Raw genomic sequence first — 23,042 nt, 5'->3', positions numbered from 1 at the left:
CAAACAACTCCCAGAAATCTCTGTGAGCATGGCCTAAGATCATGCTGCTGAAGAAAGGCTGACAGTGACCATCATGTGAAGATCATACATATGGTATTTTGCTATCCATATGTGAATGTTGCTATCATACTGTGAATGGTGTAATCCAGTGATTCCTAATCTTCGATCCAGGGACCACTGGTAGTCCTCGAAGGATGCAAATGGTTCTCAGTGTGAACCAATCCACATATACATACATACTATGTGCAAGCCAATATAATGGCCACAATGTTGTAAGAACACTAAATCTCACAAGATGGTAGTATTCTCACCAAAACTCTCATGTGGAACATTGAAATTTTATAAGAATTGGCAATCCCTTCAGGTTACAAACTTTTAAAAAGATTAAATTTATTTTTAAAAATAAATTATTTAATTTTGGGATTCCACAACCACCACCTGGAAGGAGGTATCATGTGTGTCATGTTGCTCACAGAAGCCATGTTGCCCATCCCGACTTTATGTGGTGGCTCTCCAAAGTTTTCAGTGATAATTTTTCCACATAAAAAAAATGGGAACCTATTCCAACGATCAGTTTACTACATAATTACTTTCCTTAAAGGAAATATATTTCTAACACCCTCTTGTGCAAAAACATATGTAAACTGAATTAGTTTCAGTTGAGTGTACCTATAAACTGAAGAGCAGACTTATGGGTACCACTGCAAAGGTTCCTTTTCTGATCTCAAAGACCAGATTTTTTTTAAAAAAATTGCCAGTTCAAACACTGAAGTCACCTACCATTATTAATTCTTTTTTAAAATATTTCTGTGTGTACTTTTAATTCTCAGTTACAGGGCATGATGAGTTGCATGATTTTTTGGTCACATAAAAATTAATTCATCTAGCATTTTTATCATAAGAATTCTCTTGCCTCAAGCATTTTGATGATGATACTGTATATAGCAGTTATCCTTCTGGTTATATGGATATGCTCCCCCCTCCAAAAAAAAACCTTTGACCATTTAAAAAAAAAATAAACATCTTACTTTATACTACCAGTGAATTAAGTTTGATCATTCTATAACATTTCATTCAACCTGTAATAGCTAGAAGAATTAATTCCAAAAAGAAGTATCCTGGATTTGAATATCCTCAATATTCAAGCTTTTATCACCCATTGGGATAATTGTTTCTGAAACAAGCTTTTTGTTCTCTGACTTATCAGGAAAAACATAATGAGGTGAGAAATTCTGACTGAATAAAGGCAATTAATTCAAAATAAATGTGTTTATTCTCCTTTGCTTTCTTAAGAATGGTTTTAGGCAGCACAGCAAAATATTTTGGCCATTGTTTAAAATGGCTATTTGTTTTGTAATATTAAACTGTGGAAAATTTTGACCAGTCCAACAATACAGCTAAATATTTAATCAGAACCCCATTTGGGGAGTTATATTTTTTAACATATGACTTTTTTTATTACTGTAAGCTGCCTTGAGATAGAAAGATGGGTATATATTCAATAATAAATATATACATAAATACATACATACATACATACATACATAAGAGCAATGGTTAAAATAATATTTTCGCTTCTCATCTTGAAGAGAAACTTTAACATTAAATTCTGCTTAATGTAAACAGAAAAAACAAGTGTAACTGTGTTCGCCCAGTTCATTAAATCAAACTTTGTTGAACAATGTCTTACTATACAGTCACAACTGATTTCATACAACGCACTAAGCTAGAAATCATGATTTACACACCACAATGGCTGAGTTCATACAATATTTTTACACAAAAGCAAACCATCCATATTATCAATGAATGGAATCAGCAACTCTAGCCTAGAACATTATATTATACTCCACATAGCGTAGCAGCCTCCTAACAACAAACAATATCAAGAAAGCTATTTTGGCTGCAGTGCTAACTGTAGAACATAAATGTCAGATTTTCCTTTAACTTGCAACATCTCCAGCAACTATTTTTCCAGCCAAGGTCTAAAATGTTAAACCTGCAGATGTGACAACATCTGACTTTCTGTTCAATCATATTTTCTGTTGGTTATTTATTTGTTCAGGCTGTTTCAATTAATACGAAGGCAGCTTTTTCTAATTCTATGCTTTGCTTTCTCTACTTTACTCTGAAATAGAATCGTGTGATGGACACGAATGTATGTGCTGTAATTCAGAAAGCATTCTAAGAGATTCACAATTCAACTTGATTATCAAGTGGTCCAAATCACATGTTCTGGATATGACTACAAAGAGAAGCAACAGACGGGGAAATAATCAGATCTTCTAGGATATCAATGTCTTTTGTTAGTGTGATATACCAACTTCATCAAAATATATACTTTTTTGCGGTTTTTTAAGTTGTGGATTATCTTGATCTTACGATTTTTACAAAATGTAAAACATTTTTAACAATTACCATACAGATTTTTATATCAAAGTTGAGTTCCAATAGCATTTAACGTCTACTGTTAATCCATTAAAGTTGAAGCTCCTCTTGGCTGTTTTGATTTTCATTACATCACAGCTTACTTCTTAAGACTTGCTTAGAATGGCAAGTAGCTGATTAAGTTGACCATTACTGTAAGATACTTCCTGGTTCTACAGTATATCCTAAACAAGCAAAGCAAATTACAGGTATTTGCAAATTAAACATGGAATCAAAATGATACAAATCCAATAATTTATGTTCTGAGAAAATATAACCAACACTGCTTTTTATTTATTTATTTGGAACCTGCACTGGAAATGTCTATGGTTACAAAATATATGGGTATACAGACCTTGCAGTTAGTAGGGCAAAAAAAATCCAGATCTTGTATAAAACTTCAGCATAAATTTTGGATGGAGACCATATTTCATAGTTAAGCTAACTGAGAGATGAACCTCAGCTTCGACAGGAGCAATTTGATTTGGCTCCTCTGCTTTGTATTTAAATCAGCTCTTCTGATCACTTAGAGAGACCTGGGGTGGGGAGGGTGTTTGGATTAGATATATCGATTTTATATTTCTGGCAGCATCTATGAAATCATCTGATAGGATTACTGATCTCCTCCTTCCATAAGATTATTGTAGTTTTTTGTTCCTTTAAATATAAAGTAGAATTATGAAGGTTTATTTAGGAAGTTATTTCCTCAGTTGTTACAGAAAGAGGAATGAGGAAACACCTCATTCAGCCAACTTCCAATTTCTTTACTTGATTTTTCCCCCTATCTTTCCTCTGTCACTGCTAGGAAGAGATTACACAGATGATTGGCTTATTCTCCGTAAAGAATAGAAGATTGCTTAATGACTCTTATTACATCTTTCAGCAAGCTTGCTGGATGCTTTCACTATACTGACTCATCTTTAATGACATCTCACTATCTGCAAGTACTTTGAAGAAACTACTATCTTTTAAAGTACTGAGGAGGGAAGAGAAAGGAAATTTCTACAATGTCAATTCAGTTATGATGCATGCCAATCAGACTTCAATAGGCATGTAGACACACCTGTTTCCTGTTATATATCCAACATTAAAATAAAGTATTGAATTAGGTGTATCAGGTGAGATGTTTAAGGCCACTGAGTGGTTAATTTCATTGCAAAGTAAGTAGCAACATAATGAAAATCTGTTTTCAATATCATTTTTTTTAATTTATGGAACTGGCACATCAGACAAAACATGTGATGGCAATATCTACTGATCCTAATTCAGATGATATGATAACTGCTACAGGTCTTAGAAAAAGGAAATGTATCATTCTAGCACTGCTGGGAATTGCTAACCACTACACCACCTGGGTTACTCCAGTGCTATACTTTTCCCAGCTCCCCTCTGGAGAGATCATTGCCATTTAAAATAAATTATGGAAATAGGCCAATACTTAAAACATTATCCATTTAAAAATCTCATCAACATGAATTTTTCAAGTAAGAAAAGTACAGTTAAAACAGATTATGAGAATAATCATCTAGTATAAATTCAAAAGGAATTTTCTAGCTTGAATTCCCAAAGGGACTTATACCATCTCTCTTTGAATGCACAAGAATCTAATTTTCTCTCCAGGCCCCCACCCCTGACATCCAATACTTATAATCAGCTCTATACAGACACCTTTCATGTCTCATATGTTCAGAGTTATTTTTGAGAAAATTGGGCTAAATCTAACAGCTAAAAAAGCAAGTTTTTTCCAAACTCAATAGCCAATTCTAAAAATCACCATAGCTTCAGTTTACATTTTCACAGACTAACAGAATTAGAAGGAAAGGGCTTGGCATAATAACTTAGCTGTTCGGTGCAGGAAATCTAGAGTAAGTGTATTCCCAAAAGATGTTCAGGTCTACTTCCATGACAGCCAACTCTACTCTTTATAATTGGCTCCCACCATCAAGCTACACTTCTCAAGATTCAGCTAAATAAATGCTCAACTGAAACTAAGCTTTCTGGAACTGAAACCTAATAGATTTAGCCCTGCTCTGGGGACTGCACAGACCAAGTCTTTGTGATCCCCAATGTATTTGAAAAATGTGGTCATATCCCCACTCATTTTTCTAGGCCAATATACCAACTTTTTCAATGCTCCTGACTATCTCTGTAGCCCTCTTCTGAACCTGTTTGAATTGTCTGCATAATTTTTAGAAGCACTCATTTCAATATAGTATTTCAAAATGACATGCAGCTTACACAGAAAAAAATTCAAATTATTACTTTTCATGATCTGAAAACTATGGTTCTATTACTGAAGAATAAAATCACATCAGAGTTTTTTTGCAGCAACATCACATTGCTAACTGATGCTAGACATCTAATCAACTGCATTCCTAACATTCCTAACATCTGAATTGTTGTCAACCAATATTTCCCATCCTAATTCTGTATGTTTTAATACTTTAGTATTTAGTATTTTTCCCCTCTAGTCTAAATGCAGACATCTGCATTTATTTACAATGAATTGTTTTGCTTTCATGTAGATTTATTTTGGTTGCTATCACTTTCTCCAACATCAAGAAAGATGTATTGAATATTACATATTAAAAGGTGGCTTCAGAAGCAATAATTATGAGCAGTACAAACATATATTGCCAACAACAAAGCAATCCAAAGTGTTGTTACCTGTTTATAAAATTCATCAAAGGTGATAACAGGTCCGTTGTGAAACACAGGATAATAGAACGTATATGACAACATCCAAAGGAATGAATGCTGTATCGTCTCAGTAGTCCTATCCCAACAGTATTCTAGACTGAAGCTTGTATAATAGAGACAGCGGACAATCAGGGTGAAAACTAGCAGATAATACTCATTTTCACTGGCATACCAGCCTCTCTGAAAAAATAAAACCAATTTGAAGATTACCTGAAAAGTCACATAGCTATTAAAAGGAATATTCCATAGGCAGAAGCATGAGATCTGCATGTCTAGAGGTTTATAAAAGAAAGACTCCAGAATTGCTTCAGATTATTCAAACGCTTCCTACAGGTTTTACTGGTGAATTAGACAAACCTGGAATAGATCCAACAAATTTATTCCATCCCAATTATTTCATTGAATCTACTCTAAGTCAGCCTAAATTTGGAATTCACCCCCTGCATTTAAGGAATGAATCTTCCAGGAAGCAAAAGGAAAGTATTATATTATCCAAAACTCCCTTTGCTGAGCAACTTTGCAGGCCCGCACTGCAAAGTAATGTTTACGTCTTTTTACACATATATATGTATATACATTCATACATATATGTATATATGCATACATACACATGCTGCTGCAGATTCTCAATTATATTTTATTTCAAGTAAGCAAAGCTGGTTCCATCTGGTATGGGACCCACTTAAAGCCTTTCCTCCAGTCCTGTTCAAAAGCTTGCCTGCATCACAGGAAGGGTACTGTTATTTGGGGTTTTTTTGTGGGGGGAGGGATTGGTTTGTAGAAAAGCTCCACTGGAAGCATGGGGCGGGTTCAGTTTATCTGTGGCACGAGAAGCAAATTCTATTCAGGATCGAGTTAACACTTTATTAAGTATTAAGCTGCAGTGTAAATGTAAAACAGTTTTAATACTGTAGAAAAATTATTCTAGAGCAGTGTTTCTTAAACTTTTTTCTTTCTTTCCCACTTTTAAAAATTATGGAGGATCCCCAAAAACCTTTTGTTTGTACAGTATGGGTTATTTATTGATGTTGTTGTTTATTCATGTAGTCGCTTCCAACTCTTCATGACTTTATGGGCCAGCCCATGCCAGAGCTTCCTGTCGGCCGTCAACACCCCCAGCTCCCCCAGGGAAGAGTCCGTCACCTCTAGAATATCATCCATCCACCTTGCCCTTGGTCGGCCCCTCTTCCTTTTGCCCTCCACTCTCCCTAGCATCAGCACCTTCTCCAGGGTGCCCTGTCTTCTCATTATGTGGCCAAAGTATTTCAGTTTTGCCTTTAATATCATTCCCTCAAGTGAGCAGTCTGGCTTTATTTCCTGGAGTATGGACTGGTTTGATCTTCTTGCAGTCCAAGCCACTCTCAGAATTTTCCTCCAACACCACAGTTCAAAAGCATCGATCTTCCTTCTCTCAGCCTTCCTTATGGTCCAGCTTTCGCAGCCATATGTTACTACGGGGAATACCATTGCTTTAACTATGCGGACTTTTGTTGTCAGTGTGATGTCTCTGCTCTTAACTATTTTATCGAAATTGGTCATTGCTCTTCTCCCAAGGATTAAGTGTCTTCTGATTTCCTGACTGCAGTCAGCATCTGCAGTAATCTTCGCACCTAGAAATACAAAGTCTTTCACTGCTTCTACATTTTCTCCCTCTATTTGCCAGTTATCAATCAAGCCAGTTGCCATAATCTTGGTTTTTTTGAGGTTTAGCTGCAAGTCAGCTTTTGCACTTTCTTCTTTCACCGTCATCATAAGGCTCCTCAGTTCTTCTTCACTTTCAGCCATCAAAGTGGTATCAACTGCATATCTGAGATTGCTAATGTTTCCTCCAGCGATTTTAACTCCAGCCTTGGATTCCTCAAGCCCAACTTGTCTCATGATGTGTTCTGTGTACAAGTTGAATAGGTAGGGTGAGAGTATACAGCCCTGCTGTACTCCTTTCCCAATCTTAATCCAGTCTGTTGTTCCGTGGTCTGTTCTTACTGTTGCTACTTGGTCGTTATACAGATTTCTCAGGAGGCATACAAGATGACTTGGTATCCCCATACCACTAAGAACTTGCCACAATTTGTTATGGTCCACACAGTCAAAGGCTTTAGAATAGTCAATGAAACAGAAATAGATGTTTTTCTGAAACTCCCTGGCTTTTTCCATTATCCAGCGGATATTGGCAATTTTGTCCTAGTTCCTCTGCCTTTTCTAAACCCAGCTTGTACATCTGGCAATTCTCACTCCATGAATTGCTGAAGTCTACCTTGCAGGATCTTGAGCATTGCCTTACTGGCATGTGAAATGAGTACCACTGTTCGGTAGTTTGAACATTCTTTAGTGTTTCCCTTTTTTGGTATAGGGATATAAGTTGCTTTTTTCCAATCTGATGGCCATTCTTGCGTTTTCCAAATTTGCTGGCATATAGCATGCATTACCTTGACAGCATCATCTCGCAAGATTTTGAACAGTTCAGCTGGGATGCCGTCGTCTCCTGCTGCCTTGTTATTAGCAATGCTTCTTAAGGCCCATTCAACCTCACTCTTCAGGATGTCTGGCTCTAGCTCACTGACCACACCGTCAAAGCTATCCCCGATATTGTTAGCCTTCCTATACGGGTCTTCTGTATATTCTTGCCACCTTTTCTTGATCTCTTCTTCTTCTGTTAGGTCCTTGCCATTTTGTTTTTGATCATACCCATTTTTGCCTGGAATTTACCTCCAATGTTTCTAATTTTCTGGAAGAGGTCTCTTGTCCTTTCTATTCTACTGTCTTCTTCCACTTGCGCGCATTGCTTGTTTAAAAATAATTCCTTATCTCTTCTGGCTAACCTCTGGAATTTTGCATTTAATTGGGCATATCTCCCCCTATCGCTGTTGCCTTTTGCTTTCCTTCTTTCTTGGGCTACTTCTAGTGTCTCAGCAAACAGCCATTTTGCCTTCTTGGTTTTCTCTTTCTTTGGAATGTATTTTGTTGCCGCCTCCTGAACAACATTGCGAACTTCTGTCCAGAGTTCTTCCGGGACCCTATCTACTAAGTCCAGTCCCTTAAATCTATTCTTCACCTCCACTGCATATTCCTTAGGAATATTAGTGAGCTCATATCTAGCTGATCTGTGGGTCTTCCCTAATCTCTTTAGTCTGATCCTAAATTGTGCAAGAAGAAGTTCGTGATCTAAACTACAGTCAGCTCCAGGTCTTGTTTTTATCGACTGTATAGATGTCCGCCACCTTTGGCTGCAAAGGATGTAGCCAATCTGATTTCGGTGTTGTCCATCTGGTGAAGTCCATGTATAAAGCCGTCTCTTAGGTTGTTGGAAGAGAGTGTTTGTTATGCAGAGTGAGTTGTCTTGGCAAAATTCTATCAGCCTACGTCCTGCTTCGTTTTGTTCTCCCAGGCCATGCTTGGATATTTATTGATATTTACCAATATCTACTGTATTAAAAATTAAAATTGACACATTTGCTGCCACTACTGCTTCTCACAATTGTTTGATGGGATTTTAAAATTGTATTATTTTTCAACATAGGCTGGCAAATAATTTTGATTTCGTGGACACCCAAGAGCATCTTGGTGGACCCCCAGGGATCCTCGGACCACACTTCGAGGAATGCTGTTTAAGAGTGACTACTGTTACAAAAGATAACCATATATAAAAATCCAGATGAAGTGTTGCTTCCAACTGCACTGCAGTAATTTGTATTTACATACTGAAAATAGTAGATATATTAACTGGCATATTGCTGCCACTTCAGAAGCATTTGAAATCCATCTGGCCTACTCTGTGCCAACTTTTCTACAGGATATTTTGAAACACTTCATCTCCTTCACACTATGCTTTACTACCAGCCTCAGACAAGAAGTCTGAACTTTAATCAGTGGACATTGTTCATGGACTGTTGGAGGCAATTTAGCTATCAGGATTTCTGGCACTGTATTTCAGTTGAACATTTTATATATGCTTATGTTTTATAACAGTAGTTATTCTTGAGTAAATTTTCTACAGTATTTAAACTGTTCTATGTTTACACTGCAGCTCATAAGGAGTCAACCCAATTCTTGCTTTGGTGTTTAAAATATTTATCAGGTTTTAGCAACTTTGTTTTTGTTTTCCATTTGTAAAGTAAAAATAAGGTGAAATCCAAATTAGCTAAAACAATTCACATGAAAACACAAATCAAACTTTCTATCTTCATTAACGCACATATATACATCCTCTAAGGAGGATACATTCTAAGAATACTATAACATACTCTGTCATTTCTCTAAATTCTTCAAAACCCCAAACCTTTACAAAGTAACTTACTTAAACATACACAAAATAATACCACAAATGTAATTACCTTCACTTCTTCTATGGCAGATAGTTGCAGAGTTGACAAGAGTAGCAAGGAAGTCAACCATGTAAGGACTGGATTTTTCAATTGGGCTACTAAATACGAGACACTGACATGTAGAAAAATCATAGTCAGTCCTTTGGACCCCAGCAGAAACCAACAAGCAGCAATTCCATAGACCATCAGAAACCAAGGTTTGTACTGAAATATCAGAGAAAATGGATGACAAAATGTCATATATGAATAAAGGAACATTTCATCTATCACCTATACATCCCACACTTTCAAAGGAGCTCGAATACCGTATGTGTGTGTATGTGGGGGGGAAGTGGTCAACACGTTCCAGCTTAAGAACAACTCTGTGAAATATCTTAAGCTGAGAAGACCTGATTACCCAGTGTAATGTATGACTAAACAGTAATGTGAACCAAGATCACTTAAACCTAAATTCAACATTTTACATCTGAGGATTATTTTAATATTTTTGCTCCCTGAGATTAAACAAATTCTGCATATTACATGTTCCATACTTTAACACTGGTTTATATGATGCTAAGACATCAACCCACCCCCCAGCTGCAACACAATTTATGTAATCATCCACAGAGAGAAAAAGAATCTATACAGACTATTAAAAGTAAATGGAATTAAGTATTTAAATAGTGTTTTCTAACTCAGACATGATTATGTTAGCTACCATCCTGACAGTGAACCAACTTGCTACCTTACTCTTACCAATTCTAGCCATTCAGTAGTCTATAGGCCTTCAGAGGGAACGTATGACTGGCATAACAAGTTTTTCAACTGCAGATTAATGCAGTATGGTGCCCTATCTTTCATATGTCTTAATGATATCTGAAGTGAAGACCAGCTCTGGCCTTCTACACAGACATCAATACCAGGGAAGTACTGTGTTTCAGATCCAAAGCCAAAAAATTGCTTTAGTGTGGGCATGGATATATATTCCATACTTGTTGGTACCTCTTTAAAGAAGCTGTGTGTTTTGCTGTGCTCCAACGATAGCTACACAATCCCAAGAAATTTCACACTTGAGTTAGGGAGGCACTGAACAAATACTTGCACCTGCTGCGAAGAACCAGGAGAACATAGGAAAAGACAGCCTTTTTTAAGGTGGCACCAATAGATGCAGCATGTGTGCTGCCCATGCCTGCTCCAAAGCACCTTTGGAGCTTCGGAACCGAAGTACAACATATCTCTAATCAACAGATGCCAGAAAACAGCGACCAGAATGACTCCTCCTTCCTTTTTGCTATTCCAAATGCTTGGATACTTAACGGAATTAGTACTGCGATGTAACTAGTATACAAAGGTTCTTGAAAGGTGAAAGGTCCCCTGTGCAAGCACCAAGTCATGTCTGATCCTTTGGGGGGATGGCGCTTTCATGACGTTTCCTTGGCAGACTATAGAGCGGGGTGGTTTGCTATTGCCTTCCCCAGTCATCACCTTCCCCAGCAAGCTGGGTACTCATTTTACCAACCTCAGAAGGATGGAAGGCTGAGTCGACCTGAGCTGGATACCCAAGAATCCAGCTTCCACTGGGATCAAGCTCGGGTTGTGGGGAGAGTTTTCGGTTGCAATACTGCCACCTACCACTCTGCGCCACAAGAGGCTGAAGGTTCTTAGCCATTCATATGTCAAGTCCCATCAAACATTATCAAAGACTCTGAGTCTTACCAGATAGAAACAATAAAACCCTATAGGTGGTCACCTATAAAACCCTTCATGGCTCAGGTCCTGGTTGCCTATGGGACTGTTTTTCTCTTGTTGTTTCTGCCTGACTGATACATTTCTAGAAGAGTTGGCATACTCCAGGTTTAAAGCACTGTAATCTTGTGGGACCAAGGAGACACATCTTCTGGGTAGCTGTACCTGCCCTGTGGATCAATATGCCCCTGAAATCCATATAGCCCTGACCTTGTTGGGCTTCCATAAAGCTGTAAAAACCTGGCTCTTTTATCAGATTCTGGGGTGGGATGCAGTGGTCTACTCCCCAATGATAGTTTGTGGGGGTTTATACTGTTACTTTCCCCAGTGTGTATGATATGCTCTGTGGATGGTTTTGCTTGCTTTCAGTTATTATTTACTTGATGTTTAAATCTTATTGTGTAAGTTGCCTCAAGGCACTCTATGACTAAGGTGACATACAAGCTGACAAATAAATAAAAATATATACAGTTTATATATTATTCATATATATATATATATATATATATATATATATATATATATATTCATATACAGTTAACTCATCTTTGAATTAAGGATTGTCCTATCACCACCACATACAGTTTTTTCCTGTACTTAGAAAAGCTCTGGCATCAAGAAGAGTCAAGGGACACTAAGAGAACCTTTAGCTAAGAGTATCATTCCAGATACTGTTCAGTGTACATCAACTGCCTGTTCAAGCTCATCAATTGTCCTGTCCAAGTGTCTGTCTTTGAAGGCAGAAGGAATTATTGAAGCCATTCTAACTATAGAACAAAATACTCTACAGCAGACTCTTAAAACAACTGGAAAATGTTAGACAAACAATGTGCATAAACATATTATTATCTGACGCAAATCTGAAGTGGGAAGAAGAACTTTGCTTTTCTGAAAAAACATATCTGCAAAGGCAAAGCAAAGAAACTTGTTGTTCGGGAACAAATGAAAATAAGTTCTCCCCTAGGCCTCATGAATTCATCTCCTATCTAAAATTGAATACATAGCTTTCTTTTTTCTTTCTTGACTTTTTTTACTGCCATAGTTCAATAATTTTCCCCCTCAAGTTTTAATAATCTTATAGCACAGCATCCATCCAGTACTGCTCAGCATGGAATTCATTAGAAGTGAACAATGAAGGAAGACGTAGGAGACTCTGCCAGCTTACTCCCACTGCTGCACAACTTGAAGATAATTACCATTTTCCAAAAATGGTGGGATGAGATGCCCAGGATGGAAAGCACATCTAAGCTGAAGTAAGTGCTATATAAAGGGCACAAGATTAATAGACAGAGAGGAGGGAGTGAAGAGTAAAAGCTAAAAGTCTGAGTTTCCACAAGAAATAATCCTATTTTCAGTCCTAAAATTCTAAGGAAGAAGGTAACAGGGGTTCAAAGATCTTTCAATCAGAAAAGGCCATATGGACTTTAGCATGTCTCTACAGTTACTTTAGACCAAACATGTCAGATGGGAGTGGCCCACAAGCACTTTCAACAAGCCAGGGAGATAGAACTAAAAGATGAAACCTAAGAAATAGCTATCCCTAGTAGATAGAGCAATCAGGGGACTCACAGTAGATTGACTGCTATATATTTGGAAACCTGGCCTTCTTCCAGGTTCATGGATTTTTTAAAGAAAGGTTCTGAAATCTTCCTTCAAATCTGTCTGATGTCTTACATAGGCATTCCATGATTGCCATCAACACATCTCCGTTAGTAGGTTATACAATATGCCAAAACATGGAATGGAAAGAAAAATAGTTGGTTTAACGCTAGAGAATCTTGCCTCATTAGCTCACTCTTATTTATCATATTTGTGTCCTACTCAGGCCAGCATACATGATGTTACCCTGTTTTGGGCCCAGAACCACAGAGCAGTGTGATTAAACGGGAATCTGAGAATCAGCCAAACACTCTATGCCATAAAGCTGGAATATCTCCCATACTTCTGCGACATCAGGTTTGTAATATAATACGACATGCTGCTGTGGACAAGCAAAAACACTGTAGGTAGAAGCTGTGTTTCCTTCCAATACAGATCCTCTGAACCAAAAACACTACAGTCAATTTTGTACGAGTGAGGCCATTCATTTGGACCAAAAAAAACAACCTTTCAGATGAAACTGAGGAAATACAAGAACTCTGTCTTTCACAATGACATGAAAGTAATGCTCTTATTAAAACAGATAAAACTATGTGCAGGTCTTGCTTAATTAAGAAGATCAAAAGGAACTACTATATACTATTGACTTAAAAATCAATTTGGCAATATTAGCTTCAAATCAATGAACTAAAACAATTATTTCTGTTTGAAAAATGGTAAGTACAAAATTGTTAGCATTATAATTACAGTAACATTTTACCTATTACTTGTAACTCCCCCCCAGGAGTCCACAAGGTATTTTTAAAATGTCCACAGATAGACTTATTATATTTAGATTGCTGTCCTACACTGTCAAAGAGAATGCAGATAGTCCTTGCTTAATGACCATTTGTTCAGCAACCGTTTGAAGTTACATCAGCACTGAACGAACGGTACTTATGCCCAGTCCTTGAAGTTATGGCTGTTGCAGTGCCCCCGCAGTCAGGTGATCACCATTCGGGTGCTTCGCAGCCCCCTCGCACTTACAGCCACAGGGTGCACTTCGACTCCCTCCACTTGCCCATCTCCCCCCATCTCCGCCCTTTTAGCTGGCCTGCACTCTGCCACTCCTGCCACCCTGTTCCCCCTGCCGCCCCACACTCCACTGTCCATGCTACTCTGCGCTCCATAAAATCCCTGCCCTCTTCCTCCTGCTGCTGATGAGGTGCTAACCCTAACCCTAACCCTCACAAAGGCAGGGGTGACAAGGGCAGCAGAGCGCAGGGTGGCAGGGACAGTGGAGTGCCAGGTGGCGGGGCGGCAGAGTGCAGGGCGGACCATATGGTGGAAGGGGTGGCAGTGCACTGTGGTGGCATGGGTAGCAGGGGTGGTGGAGCACAGGGCAGCAAGGGCGGAGGAGTGCAAGGTGGCAGAGCAGCAGGGACAGCAGAGTACAGGGCAGCACAAAGGGCAGAGATGGGGAAGAGATAGGTGGGTGGGGACTTGAAGTGGAGGCGAGTGCACCAGGGCAGGACAAGTGTGAGGTCCTGGCTTAATGACTGCAACTGGGACTACCAAAACTGCTGCCGCTAAGCAGTGCAGTCACGTGATGTTTCGCCTAACAACTGTATTGCTTAGCAATGGAAATTCCAGCCCCAATTAGCGTCGTCAAGCAAGGACCACATGTATGGTTTATTGAACGTAATGGCCCCACTTCATATGAGATTCTGCTATCCAATCTTTGTTTCAGGCAAATACAATATTAGATACACAACCCCATATGACAGGACCATCCTGGAAAGTGTAATTAGAAATAAAATGAAACTGAAATTATCATTAAGCCCTCCTCCACCAAACTGCAATTAACAAATTCCTTTATGAATGTCACATTTTCTAACAGAATATTTTTTGCTTCCTCCTAAAAAAACCTCAGTTTCTGTTTCTATACTACCAACATACCATGCAAATAAAATACAGCATTTCTTTTAAGAAACACTATAATATCATGGCTACTGCCTACGGGAAACTCAGTGCAGTGATGTTACATATATCACATTTATTTTTACCAACAAATAAATAATACAAATAAAAACAGTAATTGGGGAGAGAGAGAGAAGAAATGAGGGATATCAGTCAAACCCTTCTCATATTGTCTTCCCTTTAAAATGTAACCCCCTCCACATATTTTCTAGTGTGAAAGGCCTCGGCGTGATTCAAGGGCAACAAGGCTGGGCTACTGGGTCCTGCGTGCTGAAGGAAAGAGTGAAGGGTCTCAGGTTTGCACTCCTGGATGTTTCTCCATATGATCATGAGCCTCAACTGTTTGGGGCTACTGATTTCACCGTGGAGTATCCACAGGCATTGCTGGATCCCCTTCAATCTTTGCTGAACACAAGCAGCATAACATTCGGAGGGGCCAATACTGTACTCCCAAGAAGGCCTTTCACATAAGTAATGTAAAAAGGAGAAGAAACATCTGTCTCAGCTTTATCCCACCTTCCATACTGTTGCCAAGCTGAAGCACCACTGAAGGAAGGGAAGATACAAATACAACAGCAACAACAAAAACTAACAAACTATATTATTTAAGCATTTTATACTCTAAACTGGCAAATTGTTACAGATTATTATACTTTCAGTAGAAAACAGATGAGTTCAAAATAGCATACCTTTTCCATGTAAATGCTGGATACTAGTGATACCACCAAGTGACCAAAAAGAAGCCACAGTATATATCTTTTGCCCCATTCCATCCAAAAACTCCATTCAAAATCAACTGGATCCTAGGCATAAATGGAACCAAACCATCATTAAACTGGTTTGAAATATGCTAACATATAAAGAAACTGAACATACTGTATAAGACATAATTCCCTGGGCTAGCATTTTGTTAATGCCTTGGACTGAAATTCCTATCATCTTCAGCATGTTGCCATATTAGCTGGAGATGAAGGGTACACATTGTAGAGACCCAAATTGGAAAAGCTCATACCACATTACTGTAATATTTAATGCTGGGAACCAGGAAAAATACAGGACGGTAACACAAATGGGTTTATTACATAGAACACAACAGTAAGACTTAGCTAGGCTGTTAGTGAGAGATCTATGAGCCTTTACCCATTTACTCAGTTGTTTCTTTGTTTTTCAGTTACAAGCATTCCATAGATAGCCTGTAAGTGATGATTTCAATGAGACCCAGCTTGGTGTAGGGGTTAAGGCAGCAGGCTAGAAACCAGGAGACCATGAGCAATATTCCCAACTTCAGTACAAAGCCAGCTTGATGACTTTGGGCCAGTCAATTTCTCTCAGTGACGGTCTAGAAGGCAACAGCAAACCACTTCTTGTCAAGAAAACTACAGGGACTAATCCAGGCAGTCACCAGGAGTCAAGACTGACTCAAATGCACAAAACAACAACAACATCATTCAATATAATACTTTATAGAAACCTTGGACATTAACAGAAAATGTGGTAGTATAACACAACATACTAGTGATGGCACTGAAGAGTCAATCTCTATAGTTATAGTCTGGCTGCCAGCTTCCTTGCTTGCTTATTGCCACTACATTGTGCACTCAGATATGAGCACTTCACAGTGTGGGAGCTGCATTCATTTATTTTCTTATTTATTTCCACTATATGCAGTCGAGAGAACTGTAGCTCAATGAACTTGCCAGTTTCTGCTATACTCTAGTTTTTGGGGCTTCAGTATGTCTCCTGCTTCTTTCTGAACGAGTCTTTTCACAGTAATACAAAGCTCACCACAGGGGCATTTCCACATAGGTTCAATGATGTTGGTGAAAGCCAGCTTTGGTGGCTGGTTGTCAGGCACTCTCACATGGTTGATCCACTTCCATTGCCTGATATTTTTTAAGTCCAAGGTGTCCACTACTTTACAGTTCCTGCAGACTTCTTCATATCACATCATTACTGGAAATCTGATACCAAGGATCGATCTGTCTGTCTGTCTGTCTGTCTGTCTGTCTGTCTATCGTCCCAATTCCTGGAGGAAGAATCAGGACTTCATGGCCTTTTGAAAGGCTAGTAAGATTGGGGTCTATTGGGAGGAGGCTGTTCCATAGGGCAGGCACCCTTCCTGGGACCCACCAGGTGACATTGCCTCACCAAGGGGACCTGAAGCACGCCCACTCCACTGGACCTGATGGGATGGGCAGAAATCACTGGGGAGAGGCAGTCCCACAAGGATGTGATGTAGACAATAATGGTCAAAACATCTGTATTTTAGTCTCAGAATCTAGCAGCCCAGGTCTCATAGCCATTAAGAAGAGTTGGCTATATTGTTGTACAGTTTCTTTGGATTTTGTGCTGTGCTGTATGTATTTTTGTTTCCAGAGGTGGCTGCCAGCAGCAGGGAACGTTCCTATTCCCATAGAGGCTTCCACATCTGGGGGAAGCCAGGGTCCCAGGTCACATGGAAGCTTTTGCACAGGGAGCTCAGCTCCCACCGCAATCAGTTATACATCCCAGTCAATTGTGCTGCATCCATGGACCACTGGCTGTTGTGTGATGTCATGATACAACTTAACAAGGGAAAGAGCTGCCCACCACTACCCCTTTGTCCAGATTTTCACACAAACATTATCACCTAGGCAGGAGGAGGGAGATGATGTGAGAATGGCCCTTCCCAAAAGATGTTATTCAGCTCTGGACAGAAGCTGCTGCTGACACCAATGGCTATCCTCACTCTGACTTTCCCAGAAAATCTCCCTTGCCAAGCCACTGTGGCTGCTACTTAAAAAGAGATGTTCAGTGCATTTATATATTTAGTATATAAACAAGACAATTTATGCATTTAATGGACAAAGCAGAAAGAGAGCAAAAAAAAAAAAAAACAGTAAATGGGCCCCTTCCAAAATGATGACTTCAACTAATTGCCATTCCGCTGGTGAAATTGTCTCCATGAGTAGCCTTTCCAGAATATTGCATCAGAGAGGGGAGCAAAACCTTTTATTAGTTTAGCTATGACAAACTGCCATTTAGTAGCTGCATTTACTTATCTTTTTTCTTCTTTAGGCCCCCATTTTATTGTAAGTCACTATTTCAAATTGCAGACTCTCGACAGAAAGGCAGTAGATAACATGCAGTAAATAAACAAAACGATTGCTTTTTGTCTTCTGATGTCTCCCTTGCACTGTGCAAGGCAGCATTCACTTTTGGAATCTATTCACAGGAAACCTGCCAAGAACAATACATCCTTTGCACAGTGTTGATCAAAAAGAATTTCCAAATTAGAACAGAAAGCAGACAACCATCACTGTCTGCGTTTATGCTTCCATTCCTTGAGGAGCATGATACAGATTTCAAATATATGCCCCAAGAACTGCTTTCTTGCTTTAAACTCAATATATACTACCAGAAAATCTCTAATGCAACAAGTAGCTTTAGGCTTCTCAACACCTGCAGTCCAGTAATATGAGAAAAGAAAATTAATGTCCAACTCCTAATGGCCCTTTCATATTATATTCAAAATGTGTGTATGCTATGGGATTTTCATTTAAGTATATGATTCCCTCTACCAATCAGAAGGAAGCAGGTAGCCAGAAGGATCACAAGCTAAGCTATCATAAAGACCATTAATTACCATTGGCTGAGCTATCCTAATCCTAACAATTTCTGACCATGATTACAAGTAGTCCTTTGTTTAGCAGCTGCCTTGTACAGTGACCATTCACAGTTAAGATGGTGATAGAAGTAAGATTGTAAGCACAGTTGTGGTTTCACTTAGCAACTGTGTCGCTTAACAACTGAGTTGCTGTTCCCATTTGTGGTCACTAAACAAGGACTACCTGTACTGTGCCATTCAGCTTCTAAAAAGGAAGGAGCACAAAAATATACAAAGTTCAATACTGTAACAAGAAACATGCTGAGCCTTGGAAATGCATAGGCATTTGAGAAATCAGCACGCCACAGTAAACACAGAAGCCAAAGGAAGAGAAACAGCAAGTGAATGGCCCAAAAAGTCAACTGGAACAGAGAAGAAAGCCTGAAAAATAGACTCAGAGGAAAAGTATACATAGGTGTGAGCTGCAGAAATATGGAATGAAGTTCACAGGTGGGTTTGAAATAACTAACCAAGTCTTGGGACTCAGTTAAAGCCACACATTCTGCAATTTTGCAAGAATTGAGTGTGCTACATAACAGGTAAAATACAAATAGATTGAGCTGAATGAGGGAGAAATACCTTAAAGGACTTTACAGTTTCTTTAGTTGATTTAAGGTGATTGTGGTCAATCATATAGTAATTATATTTTTGAGATTTGTTATCTTATAGCTTTATTTGTCATTCTATACCAACTGAAACAGTAACTTGAAAGCAACAGATAGGAAAACAAGCACCAATGCCCTGTCTCCATTTTTCTCTTTTTAAAGAGGGTTTTTGAGAAGGTGATTGCGTTGCAGCTTCAGAGGGCCCTAGATGAAGGGGGTTATCTGGACCCCTTCCAGCTGGGTTTTAGGCTAGGGAATGGGACTGAAAGAGAGCCAGTTTGGTGTAGTGGTTAAGGCACCAGGCTAGAACTGGGAGATGGTGAGTTCTAGTCCTGCCTTAGACACAAAGCCAGCTGGGTAACCTTAGGCCAGTCACTTTCTCTCAGCCCTAGGAAGGAGGCAATGGCAAACCACTTCTGAAAAACCTTGCCAAGAAAATTGCAGGGACTTGTCCAGGCAGTCTCCGAGAATCGGATACAATTGGATTTTTTTTTTAAAAAATGGGACTGAAATGGCATTGGTTGCACTTGTTGATAATCTCTGGAGGGAGCAGGATGGGGGAAGTGCATCCACCCTTGCTCTCCTTGACCTTTCAGCAGCCTTCAGTACCATTGACCATGGTAACTTTCTGGACTGGCTCCAGGGATTAGGAGTTGGGGACACAATGTTATGCTAGTTCGTCCCTTCCTCTGGGGTTGGTTCCAAGCTGTGTTGAGGAGGGGGGGAAGGTTTGCCCCACAGCCTTTCTTATGTAGGGTGCCTCCAGGCTCGACTCTCTCTCCACTAACATCTAAGTCAGGTCATTTCAACGGCATGGGGTGAAGTATTACCAATATGCTGATGATGCTCAGCTGTATATCTCTGCCCCTGGCTGGCCAAGCAATGCTGCGGAGGTTCTGCCTCAGCACCTGAAGGCAGAACAAGTATGGATGGGGAAGAAAAAGCTTCAGCTCAATCCTAGCAAGACAGGGTGGCTTTGCATATTAGGTCCTCCTGGACCTGGTGATTTTCCATCATTTGTTCTGGATGGGGTTGTGCTACCCCAGACAGAATCAGTATGTCATTTGGGGGTCCTTTTTCACTCATGGCTCCTGTGCAAAGAGCAGGTGACAGTCGTGGCCAGGGGGACCTTTGAAGAGCTTCATGTTGTGCACTAATTGCATCCCCTTCCTGGATCAGGAGGCAGTGCTTTGGTTACCTCTTGAGTGGATTACTGCAATGTGCTCTACATGGGGCTTCCCATGAAGAACATCCAGAAGCTTCAACTGGTCCAGAATGCAGTGGCATGGAAAATTAGGGATGTGGCTCATTGTGCCATGTTATAACTTTGCTGCATAAACTGCACTGGCTCTCAGTTTGCCTCTGGGTGCAATTCAAGGTACTGGTTATTACCTATAAAACCTTACACAGCATGGGGCCAGGGTAGTTGAAGGACCTCATTACTCCCATTGTCCCATTAGGTTGGGCCGGATGAGCATGTTCCAAGTCCCATCAATCAGAGATCGGGATTCAGAAAGTGCGCCTTTTCCACAGCTGCACTTGCCTTCTGGAACATGATACTGCTCACGGTTTGGATGGCCCTGACTCTGCTCACCTTTTAGAAAGCTTTAAAGACCTGGCTGTTTCCACAGGCACAGGGGCTTTTTCATTCCTCCATCCCTCAAGTATCCCAAACACCCAAATGTATGGGTATGTTTTCAGATATAAGGCAACACAATATAAAATAAATCCAATCTGAGACTTTTTTGCCTAGTAAATATTCAATATTTGTGGTACCCCACCAAAATACAAACAATAACTTTACTTTACTTTCCTAACAATTTTAGCTCACATTAAGAAAGTAGTATGCAATAATTGTAACAGTCTGCAAAAACTGCAGTTGTTTGCACTCTCGAGCATCAGTACCCACAGTGGGAGTCAAAACAGGCTATCCATTTTGTATGACATCAATGTTGCATACATGTACAAAAGGACAGGGCTTCATTCACGATGCTGCAACCACCATGTCGCCTCTTTTGACCCACCCTGCAGACAACAATGCACTCACAGCTACACAGCAACAAATATGCAAAATTTAACATAGTGCTAATTCTATTTCTCTTTCAAGGACATACTACAGGCCATTTTAATTGACAAGTACTATCATGACAATCTGACAAGCCATTTGGCACTGGATGGAAAGAAGTTTGACGATAATTTGAACCAAAATGCTCTACCTTCATCCTGAACACAATTTAATACACTAGGCCTCAAAGCTAAGCACGGCTTACTGTCATTCAATCTCCGTCACATTTCAATGCATATTCAAACTAATAAGTAATCTCATTGACCTTACCTTCCTCAACCCCAGTGTATTTTTCTCCAGTTCAAATTCTCTATCAAGTTCTTCCTCATATTCTGGAGAAATAAGAAATCTTTAGTCAAACAACAATAGCACAATACTATTAGCTCCTTTTACAGAGAGGAGACATAAGAAAAACTAAATTCCAAGTACTGGTATTAGGAATGAAACCCTACTAAGGATAGCAAGTCTCTTTTCTAAGGGAAGTAAAAGTTATTACAGAATACATTAATATATTAGAAATTGTGAACTGTTAGATGAGATCTCTGACCCTCACAACCTGTCCAGTTTTATCAAGATGTCACACAGAAAGTACAGTTTCCAATTTGTAGAGAAGGGAAAATCTGAACAAAGAGAAATTTTTCTATGTTGAGAACTGCAACAACTCTCATTTACTAAAATTCCATCTTCTGTAGCCTTGTAATATAAGCAAGTTAGCCATCACTCCTCAGAATGCTCTACCTTTAAAAGTTCACACCCAGCAGCAACAGTATAATATGAATGAGACTTTTTTAAATGACATCAGGACTGTTCTAAGAAGAACGAGTATCAGTTGCATGAAGGCTCCACATAAACATATTAAGCAAAAAGTAAGTTAAAAAGAAAGGTGACAATCTGCAGTACAGCATCTTGTAATAATGTTTATTATATTTCATTTCATTTCATTTATTTATTTATCAAATTTTTCACCACCCATCTCCTCTCACCAGAGGGACTCTGGGCGGTTTACAACAAGAGTAATCAATTAATAAATAAATAAATACAACATATAAAAATATAAACACCATTAATAAAAACTATGAAGATAGGAGTAAAAATAAAGTCCAAGTGGGAAGATATAACATGGACCATGTATGCAAGGAGCGCTCTAGGATGCCAGCCATCCCCACGCGGAGCTACTCCCTTCTCCGCCCCAAGCAAGACGGCAGAGCCAAGTCTTCAGGTTCCTCCGGAAGGTCAGGAGCAATGGGGCCAACCTCACCTCCAGGGGCAGCATGTTCCACAGGGCAGGAGCTACTGCAGAGAAGGCATTTTATTTATTTCTCTCTTATATGGAACTTTATTCAAATTTAATCAGCTAAAAAGCAAATCAGCTAATAATTGCTTAATTGATCAATAATTCTAATAACTGTATATATACATTTCTATTGCCTACAGCTACTGACCACTAAATACCAACAGAGTCAGCTAGAAAAGGGAACGTAATAAATGCTTTACAAACATTTCCTATGTCTAATCTTTGGGTATTAAATAGATTCTTTCCAGCAATTACTCCTTAACAAAAACCAATAAATTTCCATTTTGGGGTCTGACCAGAGAAGCCTCAAAGGTTCAAGCCATAAGCATAAGCATAGCTTAGAAGGAAAGCAGCTTTCAAAATGAGGAGCTAAACTCTTGATTTATCACCTTTGGTTTTCTGAGTGGATTCTTAATATCTACCTGAAGAAATTCATCTCTCAAAAGAATGAGTTTTCTCTCTTACTTTTTGATGCCCAAAATAAATTTTAGGGGCAGGACATCATCTTCTCTGAGAATGTTTTTCTTTTCTTTTTTTTAGCTTGGTTACCCAGCAGCCTCTCTTGATCCAGAGCCACTGTCTCGCAGAAAACAACTAAAAGATGCAGAATCAGACATATTTTATTCCAAAAATACTGAACTTTAATTAATTAATTAATTTCATTTGGATGTAGAGGCAGCCCGACTCCCAGATGACC

At 39.2% G+C, this 23,042-nt stretch overlaps 1 protein-coding gene across 3 annotated transcripts in view; it reads right to left on the bottom strand.

Annotated features, from left to right (window-relative positions):
• HHAT (hedgehog acyltransferase) overlaps nt 1-23,042 on the bottom strand; it is a 161,290-nt gene that overhangs the window by 129,402 nt on the left and 8,846 nt on the right. For 2 of the 3 annotated variants that reach the window (XM_063303092.1, XM_063303099.1), the window contains exons 3-6: nt 21,322-21,383; nt 15,425-15,538; nt 9,459-9,653; nt 5,095-5,307 (exon numbers count right to left, since the gene is read on the bottom strand). In XM_063303092.1, coding sequence (XP_063159162.1) covers nt 5,095-5,307; nt 9,459-9,653; nt 15,425-15,538; nt 21,322-21,383 — 584 coding nt within the window. The remainder of the gene's footprint in view (nt 1-5,094; nt 5,308-9,458; nt 9,654-15,424; nt 15,539-21,321; nt 21,384-23,042) is intronic. The other variant, XM_063303106.1, reaches the window with a different exon arrangement.

The sequence above is a fragment of the Candoia aspera genome, chromosome 1 (assembly GCF_035149785.1).
Source record: "Candoia aspera isolate rCanAsp1 chromosome 1, rCanAsp1.hap2, whole genome shotgun sequence".
Taxonomy (NCBI): Eukaryota; Metazoa; Chordata; class Lepidosauria; order Squamata; family Boidae; genus Candoia; species Candoia aspera.
Note: the sequence above shows the minus strand (reverse complement) of the source record. Positions and strands in the feature narration are given on the sequence as shown.